Source organism: Typopeltis vanoorti, chromosome 16, assembly GCF_054136105.1.
Source record: "Typopeltis vanoorti isolate ZY-2024b chromosome 16, IOZ_Tvanoo_1.0, whole genome shotgun sequence".
Taxonomy (NCBI): Eukaryota; Metazoa; Arthropoda; class Arachnida; order Uropygi; family Thelyphonidae; genus Typopeltis; species Typopeltis vanoorti.
The window spans coordinates 113,949,479-113,960,189 of NC_143564.1; the positions used below are offsets into that span (position 1 = coordinate 113,949,479).

At 34.5% G+C, this 10,711-nt stretch overlaps 1 protein-coding gene across 4 annotated transcripts in view; it reads right to left on the bottom strand.

The window, feature by feature from the left end:
* The window catches only part of LOC150098270 (uncharacterized), a 120,403-nt gene extending 111,547 nt beyond the window's left edge, over window positions 1–8,856 (bottom strand). For 2 of the 4 annotated variants that reach the window (XM_090406242.1, XM_090406239.1), the window contains exons 1-2: window positions 8,783–8,856; window positions 8,471–8,579 (exon numbers count right to left, since the gene is read on the bottom strand). In XM_090406242.1, coding sequence (XP_090262368.1) covers window positions 8,471–8,579; window positions 8,783–8,829 — 156 coding nt within the window. In that variant the 5' untranslated portion in view covers window positions 8,830–8,856. Of the gene's footprint in view, window positions 1–8,470; window positions 8,580–8,697 lie in introns of all 4 variants that reach the window. The other 2 variants (XM_090406241.1, XM_090406240.1) reach the window with 2 other exon arrangements.
* Window positions 8,857–10,711: the final 1,855 nt, after the last annotated feature.

Sequence of the window (10,711 nt, forward strand, 5' to 3'; positions counted from 1 at the left end):
ATTCTTGTTCCATTGTATAAAGCTCTAATTAGGCCACACATAGTCTACTGCACACAGAATTGTTCATCTGGTTTTCAAAATAACAAAGAGATGTTGGAAAGGGTCCAGAGGTGACTGACTAAGGTAGTTTCTGATCTCTGGAATGTTGAATATGAGGAAAGGTTGGGAATATGCAATTTATTGAGGCTAGTGGATAAGAGGAAGAGGTTTTTCATAAAATGGTCAGAGATCAGGGAAGTACAGAAGGTCATCCCTGGACACTGTATAAGGTGGGTGTGAACAAGGGAGTGAGAAGCAGGTTTTTTGCATGCAGAGTTATGAATGATTGGAATGCCTTACCTGAGAGTGTGGTGTCTGCAGAGAATTTGAATGTATCTAAAGCACAGTATGATGAGCTGTGTGTATATGACAAAGAGACCTCCTAGATGAGTCTTTGACTTCATTGGGTCTTAAGGTAATAATAATAATTTTGCAGTACTATCATAGTATGCCATTTACATCTAATTAACTTTATATTAATTATGTGTCACTGCTCCTGGCAAACTCGGTGAGGGAGTAATATTATTATTACATGATCTCCACAGAGCCCTAGAACTCATCACAGGACGTACACTACATTACACAATCTAACCCATAAACTTATTTTTGTCTTTTAATCATATGCTATGTGGCTGATCTGCTCATTTTGCTGGAAGAAATACTTGAGTTTCTGAAAGGAAAAAACTTGCTACCTCCATGTGAGACCAGATCACTTACGTTTAGCTGAAAGAGCCCATAATAAAGTTTGCTCATATACAAGTAAAAAATAGAGGGCATATATACCATCATTTTTCTAACTGCACTATTCAATCACATATGAAGTTCTTGCTGCCAGCATCAATTACTTAGCTCATTAAGACATTCATTAGGAATTAATGTCAGCTGAATAATAATGTATCTCACTTTTATCATGATCGTCATTACAACAGCAATTTTAGAATTTCAATTGACTGCTAAATTATCATTAGACATTTTGTAAAGTTAACATAACATCCCTTGAAAATATTTTAGTCAACATCACTAGTGACAAATTTTATATTAAAAACTAAAATAAAAAATTAATCTGACAAGAGCACTATTTTCATGCACTTGATAAATAAACAAAGACTAACAAGTGCATGTAATGTTGCAAAATATGTACATTTAAAAATATAATATAGAGAGAACTGCTATAAAAAAAAAGTCCTTTCTCAATAGCTACATAATTTTCTTTCCACTTGGTAGCTATTTCTATTACTCTCAACACTGAGTAAGAGGGAGAAAGATTTAGTCTATATTATTATTAGACACCTCCAGGGAGTCCAAAGACTCATTGAGGGAGGGCACCTGCTCCACAACTCTGCCTCCGCCACTCTATCCACTAACTGACCGCAACTACACCAACGCCATCTACAGCCAACTACCACCACTAGTATTTCCAAAGACAATCACAAACATCCATGCCCATGGTGGGATTTGAACCCACAACCTTTTGGGTGCGTGCGGATATGCTAACCACTCAGCCAGCAGGCTGGCAAAAATTCACATTTGACGTCTGTAGATGCTGTGTAAAATTCGATGTGGTGAAATTTTGGTAAAATTCCCGACATCAATTTTACAGAGGTCATAAATCACGTGGAAAGAACAAAATTGTAAATTACCGTAATTTAACAGACAAATACTGATTGTAAACTTGTAAAGGTAACTGACTAAAAGAATGACATAGAATTGTTCATAAATTATAAAATGTTGTAAAGATTCAAATTGAACATTACGTTGATATTTTATTAAGTTCTGGTGTAAAGTTGTAGGGGTAACAGAATGTCAAAAGTATTTCTGTCTAATCCTCTTAACTTCAGGCAAAATTATGTTGGCGACTTGATATTGAAGTTCATTGAGATGTGGAGATTTTGCTGCCAAAACTGAAGGTCAAGATAACAGTGATGTCAGTTATTTACAGAAGATTCGGGGGGCCTCCGCCCCTAAAACAAGGAACCTCGGAATCATATAAAAGAGGTCTTGAGAACCTCTGGAGTTTTTCGTCTTGCTGCAGTTCATTAGATGCTCGAACTTCCGTATTTCGTTGGATCATGACCCCCTAGGCACAGGGAAAACCAGGAGAGGCAGATCATTCTACGGAGATGTATTTTCAGTAACAGAACGTGCCACATGCAACCAGATACACGGCACATACAGTGGATCCAGAACCAATGGTGAGCTATGCCACAATTCCCGGAAGAGGACTACAGCAGGACGATCGAGAAAAGCTGCTCAGCTAAGACTAGTATAAAGGAAGGAGGAAAGCAGGCAGCATGACTGCCACTAATCTTCAAAGCTGATAGGACTGTATATGTTTTTGCGAATTAGTGAGTAGATTCTATTGCATTAATGCTGAGATAGTGATTAAGAATTGTATGTCCACTGAATGTAGCTTTATTAAAATAGTTGTATAAGTCGCGATAAGAAATAATTGAGGCTGATAATTAGCTAGTATATATATATATATATTGAGAAGAATGTTAGCCAAAGATATAGATTGTATCAGCCTATAATTGCCTAGACTTTGTAGAGCAAGTTATTTAAGCATTGTGAATAGCTGGTCTAAATTGTAAGGTTACGATTTGACTTTAAAACAGGCATTAGAGAGAAATTGTTTAATTGTGCATCATATTGTAAAGTTGCCTAAGGTAAAATAAACATGTTTTGCTTGCTTAAAATTATCGCCTGATCTTTGACCAATGCACTGTCTTATAAAAACAATCGAACCTGTGTGCTAAAATTAGAGAAATTGTCACGACTAAATGATTAAAGTTTGGTTTAGAAAGTAATCTATTCTATAAGTGTTATAACAGATCTTCTCACGCTATAAAATTAATTCAGTGGTGCAGTTGAAAAACAATATAAATTTCCCTGAATTACATAGTGTGGGAGATAGTTAACTGTAAACATGAACTACCTATTTCAGAAGCCTTTTCACTAACAGCACTAACACTTGTAGGAAGTACAAAGGATTACAAGTGGTGACTAAATTAATTGGCTTAAATCAGAACATTGGATCATGACCAATCCTCTTCTCTGTTAAATCTTTCTGAGTTCATGTTGGAAACATGAACTCAGAAAGATTTAACAGAGAGGAGGTAAAGTAGACACAGGAAGGATAAAGACAAAAGAGTAAGAAAATACAAAAGCACAGCCAATACAGACATTGAAGAAAATAATTAACAAACTAACCCAAAATATAATAAATAACACAACTGAAGTTATTTTGCAGCTGTATGGTCACTCCCGTATCACACATGGGTTTTGGGAATGAAGTCTTCTGCTAGAATAAGTGGTAGATTCGCAGATTCTCTTTCCACACAAAGTTTTTAGGACAATCACAAACATCCATGCCCATGGTAAGATTCGAACCCACAGCTTCTTGGCTCGAAAGCAGACATGCTAACAACTGGGCCAACCATGCCAGCTCAATATAAACTATATAAACCATATAAACTATAAAATTTATTAATTCACAGTAACAGTAATAGTCAATCACTATTTATTTGAAATAAATACAATGATTGACTATTTTATCTGTCAACTAAATGTAGGTGGAACCTCAGTTCCCCATTTCACAATTGAGTTGGTTATCATATCAACAGACTCCTGAAAGACTACTCTGTAATCATATATTCAGTTACCTTCTACTACATTCAGTTCAGCATACTAATTTTCCAACATGAATGAAATTAATGAAAAATTACTGAAAGTTTAATGTATTGTAAATAAATAATACTTAAAATTTTAATCATAATCCCACCCATATAATATGACACTGGATATTTAATCATACCAAAGAGCGTAACTTTTCATTCACTAACATCGAAATGACAACTATTTTCACATGCCAACAATTCCAGCATGTTCAAACCATTCTGCATATACGTCATAATCCTGATTACTTGCCTATATTTACATCATCAGCATATAGCTGTATGTCTCTTGTCAAATCCTTCCCAATGTCAATGTATAAATTGAATAACAATGGACCAAGGAATGATCCTTATGGTATCATTCCATGGATTACCTTAAATCTTGCAGATTTCAGTAAGTCATTCTCTTATTGACACCAATATTTCATCATCCAATCGTATATTTTCCAATTTATGCAACACCATTCCATGCTGTATTGTAGCAAAGTCCAAAAGTATCATGATGTATCCATCCCCTCCTTGTCTAACTCAATGGTAACATTATTGTAGAATTCAGAAAGATTCTCAAACATGACCTTCCCTTAGTAAACCCATGCTGTTCTTTGCAAAATATAGATTCTCTATCAATCCACTTCTGTATGCAAGCTTAACCAACTTTTCCAAAATCTTTACCATTACCCCAGAGATACTAATAGATATCTGGTTTCTGCACCACTCTTGTGCAATGGGATTACCATACATTCTTTCCACTCCTGTGGAATCTTCACTGCTCTGAGACTCAAATTATATAGTTTGGTCCAAGGACCAGATGGCTGAGCTGAATACTCTTTTAGGATCTGTGCTAATATACCATCAATCCTTACTAAGTTTGTGCAACAGCTCTAGTACCATCTAGTCGCATACCAAAATTTCCTTATCTAGAGAAGAGGTAGCAGTGTGCTCAATGTTGCATACACCAAGTTGAAAGCATTTAGCAAGAGGGAGACTCACTGCTTGAACAATCTCTTCAGCTTGCATATCATCTGTATTCAGTAGTTATTCTTTCATATTTGTTCTTTCTTTTACTGGCAATATTCTTTTGGGTTTTCTTTAGCTTGCAAGCCAGTTTCTTTTCACACTCAGACTTAGCTTTCCATACAATAATTAATTGCAACTTTTCTGGCTACTCCTTATAATTTTCATAAGTGACACCTTATGCACACAGTATTTCTTCCATGTTATATTTTTCTTACAATCTCTTGCTTAATTTGATTACACATTCATTTCACCCCTATCCCATTTATTCTTTGAACTCTAAGGATACATAGTATTGCATATTATATTATATACAAATAAAACTCACTAAAACCCTTTTCCATTTCTATGCAAAAATAATTTAAATAAAAGTGATTTCAATCAGTAACAGTAGAACATTCTAGCTTCTGATACAAGTTTACGGACTGATGATAATACCTTGATTGACTTTTTAAAAAAATGTTTGGAGTATGAAAAAATTTTTTTTTTACAAAAATGGTCATATTACAGTGAAAATCAACTGATTCGAAAACAACAAATAAATAAATAAACACTAGATTAAAAGCATCAGATAATAAAGGATTAATGAAATGCATGACAGTTAACCTTCATAACATTAAATACTGTTTAACAATACTGCAAGTCTAAAGTGATTCATGCTTCACGATCTTTCATAACTAACCAGTCTTAAACAGTGATCTCCTTACTATTATGAACTTCAACAGTATCAAAAGAGAATTGTGTCTTATTTCTTTTTATTAGTAGTGGTAGTATACAAATACCTCCTGGAGTCAAGATTCATCAAAATAGGCAATAGCAAGACAACAGTATCTATCATATCTCCTTAAATTAATTTAATGTTTGTGCATTTACCACCTCATTTGAAAAGCATTTCCCTCACAACCACTCTCAATGCAAAAACGCCATGCCTCACTCTCTTAAGCACTGCATCTTTGTACAATTCCAAGAGTGACCTCTTGTCCCTATCCCCTTTCCTCCTTCAATCCTTTGAATAATATCCTGGGTATTATCTGGTAAGCTCCTCTTAACAATTCATATATCTCAATCATATCACACCTCCTTTACCTATTTACCAAGCCCTGCAAATTACATTCACCCAACCTATCATCATAGTCGGTATTCCATAAATCCAATACTGCTTTTGTTATCCACCTCTGAACCTTTCCAGATCTTGCTTCTCTCCTAAAATTCCAGGTAACAAATCTGTGTGCAGTAGTCCAGATGTAGTTTAATCAAAGCCTTGTACACACACACATCCTTGTGGCCACATTCTTATCTTTACTTGTCAATGTTCTTCTTAGTATAGTATCATTTCTTTGAGCTGCTTTTTCACTTCTGAAATCTGTTCCTTGATATTGAATTATTTATCTGCTAATATCCCAAAATTCCTCACTTCTTTCACCTTCTGTAATACAGAGCCTTCAATATGATGCACAGCATTACGTTTCCAAGTTCTAAAAAGTGCAAAATCTTATTTTTAATTGGTGTTGAATTGTTATCCCCACTTGTCTGCCTACATAGCCACTCTGAAACACCAGTGCATCAGCATTATTCCTATCAAGAATCATGAAGTTTTGATATTAACTTTGCATCAAATTTGCAAATGGCAGAATATTCTCCTTGTAAACCACTCATAATATCCTAAACAAAAATTAAACTTATAAGAAAGATCCTACTCCTTACTTTTGACAACATTTAGATTTCCAGTCAGGATCAATTTTTTTTTGAGCAAACTTACGTTAATTTTGGCTAGTACAAACAAATCACATCAAACTAACAAAAAAACAGTGTTCCCCCTTCTTTTAAGACTCTAATTTTCACCTTTACAGTTCCTAAAACTATATAAATCCAAAATTTTCCCAACCTTAGAATACTGTTATCACATTGGGGAAGTACCTTCAAAATGTGGAAAAAACCTGCCTAAGATGCTTGGCAATAACCAGAAGAATACAATTCACTTAACAAATAACCTCTCATGCACAGATCCCTTCCAACTACTTTCTCTAAAACACACTGTTTCTACGTTATGCCTTTTCTACAGGTATTTTCATAGGCACTGCTCTGCTGAACTGGCCAATGCCATCTCCATCCTCTACCCTTCTTCTAAACATGCAAAAGCAGCTACTGGTCAGCATACACAGTTCAACTTCAAACTAACTAAACAAACTTCTACTAGTTCATGCTATCTACAGTGTGCTCTTTGGAACAGCCTTCTCAATATTCACAGTAGTGCTTTCAAGGGTAAACATCACTAAAATAACAAAATAAATAAATTAAGTCACTAATAGTACACTAATATTTTCAGCCAGCATCTTCAGAGCACAAATCAACAAAGATATTAGCAACTTAATTATTTTATTCCTCTGGTGTTGTTTATACTGTGATACACTGCTTTCACCAACACTTAAGCCTTCCACTACCTTCCCCATTTTGTTTCCGACTGTTCAAGAAATACATCCAAATTTCTTCTTTCTTCCTGAATGCTTCTTCGCATATGACACTGTTGTGTTATGGGTTCTACAAGCTTATGTGTGGAAATGATTTTATATATGCATATAAAAACAGTCATCACATGAATATCAAGATTACTAAATACATCTTATGAACAAAGGACAAGAGAGCAAACTGCAGTTTTATATACAAGCGACATGAAAGAGAACAATTAATGGAGATGTATGGGAAGTTTGGAAAGGGATATCACATGAACATTTATTTTCTTGTTAGAAAATAAAAATAGAAAATAAAATATTTTCCAGTTAGAATACATGGTAACAGGATGGCAACAAAAAGCTGCAATGTGTAGGCTGACTACATGATAGCTGCTAATATCCTAAATGTGTTTAAGCTTATTATTTCAATAACCAAATCCAGGTTTCCATTTTATAATGTCTGGATTCCACAACAACAACAACAACAACAACAAAAAAAAAAAAATCCCCAAATTAGTATTCAATCTTTCTATAATGGAATTCTTCCTAGTACTATATACAAGGAAGAATGATTATGGAAGGATAACAGTAATGAAAGTGGCAAAGGAACAACTGCAGAGGATGTAGTAGAATTATTTTATATTATTATTACTGCCTTGATATTTTGTTGGAAAAGATACAGTTTGTTTACAAAAAAAAAAAAAAAAAAAGGCTGTGGGTTCAAATACCACATTAAGAATGGATATTCCTAAAAGCTGACTCTGGATAAACTTGTATACTTAAAATAATAATAATAATAATAATAAATAAAATAGAACTTATATTTCCAAGAGCTGATTATATAACATTACTGTGAGGATTAACATTATAACAATGTTTCATTAAGATAATAATAATAACCTTTTATCAGTAAATGACTATGAGGGGTTCTCGATTCAGAAATTCGTAGGTCCATAAATATTATTCAATGTATAATTAATTAATAAGCTGCAACTGATTTATTTATAAATCGAAGCTATATTTCTCAGTAACTTCTAAATCAAATTCTGAGTAACGTGAGTTCTAAAAGTTAAGAAGCAGCTGACCTTTCCAAGTTCTAGAAACTCAAAATTTGTGGAAATATTTTAATATTTTCTGCGTATATTGGTTGAAATCAACACTGCTCAGGTATCTTACTAATTTAAGTTGACGGAATAATTCCCGGCAGCCATGACAGTACCATATAATAATAGCAGTTGTGATTAATTTATGTGTCAAACAATTAAGTCAAATTCCTATTAATGCAGATTTTACCTGACGAAAGAGAAAATTATTTTTTGTCATTTTCCCCGACGATAAACCTTTCCTCGAAATGACCAACTTGACTATGTCATTTACGGTACTTTTAATGTGAGGAGTAGCCCTGTGAAAATAATTAAAAATCATCACGTACAAAATTTTGTAACGACACAAATAGATTATTTTATCAACATTGCGTAAGATTTTATCTACCGAACATTCACTTTGTATGATAAACGTACAATTATGAAAACTTCATTGTGATTCATATAGCACGATTAAGAAAAAACAATGGAAGTCATTCCAACGAAATAAATATTAATTCACCTATTCACTGACATATATGAACAAATTTCGATTATCACACACACCATAACATCTTGCGACTGATATTAGTGTTAAATGTTTTCACAAAACAGTTCCCCATTTCAAACTCTAAATTTCCCTTTTAATGCTACATCTTCAAATTCAATATAAAGGTAACTCTTTATAAGGCTTTGATAAAGCCTCGTGAATAGGTTATGTAAAAGGAATGATGTTTTATGGATGTGTGGAGTGAGTTTGATGGCGGAAAGACTTATATAAGGCAGACGGTTTGCACTCCAATGGATTTGGTGTTAGGAATATCGTAAAAGTACTACTAACTCAGTAGGATTGGAACAACGGTAGTCAGTGAGGAAGCAGGTGAAGGAACACATAGGCATCAATAGGGCAAACGGGTGTGTGAATGGAGAGAAAATTCTGTGCTTAGTTCCTGAGGTAGAAAATGGGAATGGGACTGTAAGTAATAAGAGTAAGGGTTAGTTATGGGCCTACGAGGATAATATCTTTTATGTATACTAATACCAAAAGAAGAAAAAAACCACAAACGCCCTTGATTGTCTTACAGGGAGTAGGCGAGGCCGTTGTACCCATATCTAACTATCACTATTATTATTATTATCATCATCATCATCATCATCATCATCATCGAAGACCTCCAGGGAGTCGAAGACGCATCAAGAGACTGCAGATCATCAACACCAGATGTCGTAATCCTCTTAAAAACTCATTCATGCTGGATGTACTCACTATTTCAAGAAGCAGCTTTTTCCATTCACCCACTTCTCTGTGAGAATAAAATCTGGCACTTGTCCTTTTCTTAACGGCACCGAGCGTATGTGGGCTGCAATCTCTGCAGACCACATGCGCTCAACGTGTCCTCGTTATATGCATTACATAATCCTAGTATCGTCGTTATTATGTTTCTTTGTGCGCTCTTTGGGAGACCAAACCTGCACACAGTAGTCTAGGTGGGGTCGTATCAAGGCCTTGTAAAAAGGAAAAATGACTTTCTTATCGATATATATATCACTAAACGTATAAACATCTCAGTTATCCTAAGAAATGTATTTGCAATTTTTGTAATGTGACCTTTGAACCCCAGTTTTTCTAAAACTATATCTCCAAGATCCATGAGCTCTTCAATTTCTTGTAGTATAATCCTACCAATATAATGTCGTTAAATATCTGTACATGCTAAAGTCTATAAAACTTGACACGTACTAACATTGAATTGATCATCATTATCATTTGCCCACCATTCCAGGTTATTATTCAAATCATTCTGGAATGAATTGAATAATAGTAAGAACCATATACATGTATATCAGAATGGTGCACCATATATATCAGAAAGCTTATTATTTGAATAATAATAAGCACCATATATATATCAGAAGCAACCCTAATTGCCTTGCTATTTTTATATAATCAGGTCCTTCCTAATATTATTAATGTATAGATGGTGCTTATTATTATTCAAATAATAAGCTTTCTGATATATATGGGAGTCCAAAGACTCATCGAGGGAGGGCACTCCTACTCTACAACTCTCGGTCGCCACCAAAAGAAACTGCCTTCATCATCTACGCAACGCTATCTACCGCCGACCACCACTTGTATTTTCACAGGCAATCACAAGCATTCGTGTCTATTGGTGGGATTCGAACCCACCGCCTTTTGGCTGGAGAGCGGATACGCTAAGCACTCAGCCAATCAGGACGGCAACAATCTTTCATGTGCTATTCTATCAAGTGCCTTAACAAATTCGAACGGTATCGTATATCCATTCCGTTTATCCAACTCAGCCGTGACATTATTATAAAATATTAGCAAATTACTAATTACTAAAACATGACCTCCCTTTAGCAAACCCGTACTGTTTTATGCAAAGTAAAATTGGTATGTTAACACATTTCTGTATGTGAGTTTTCT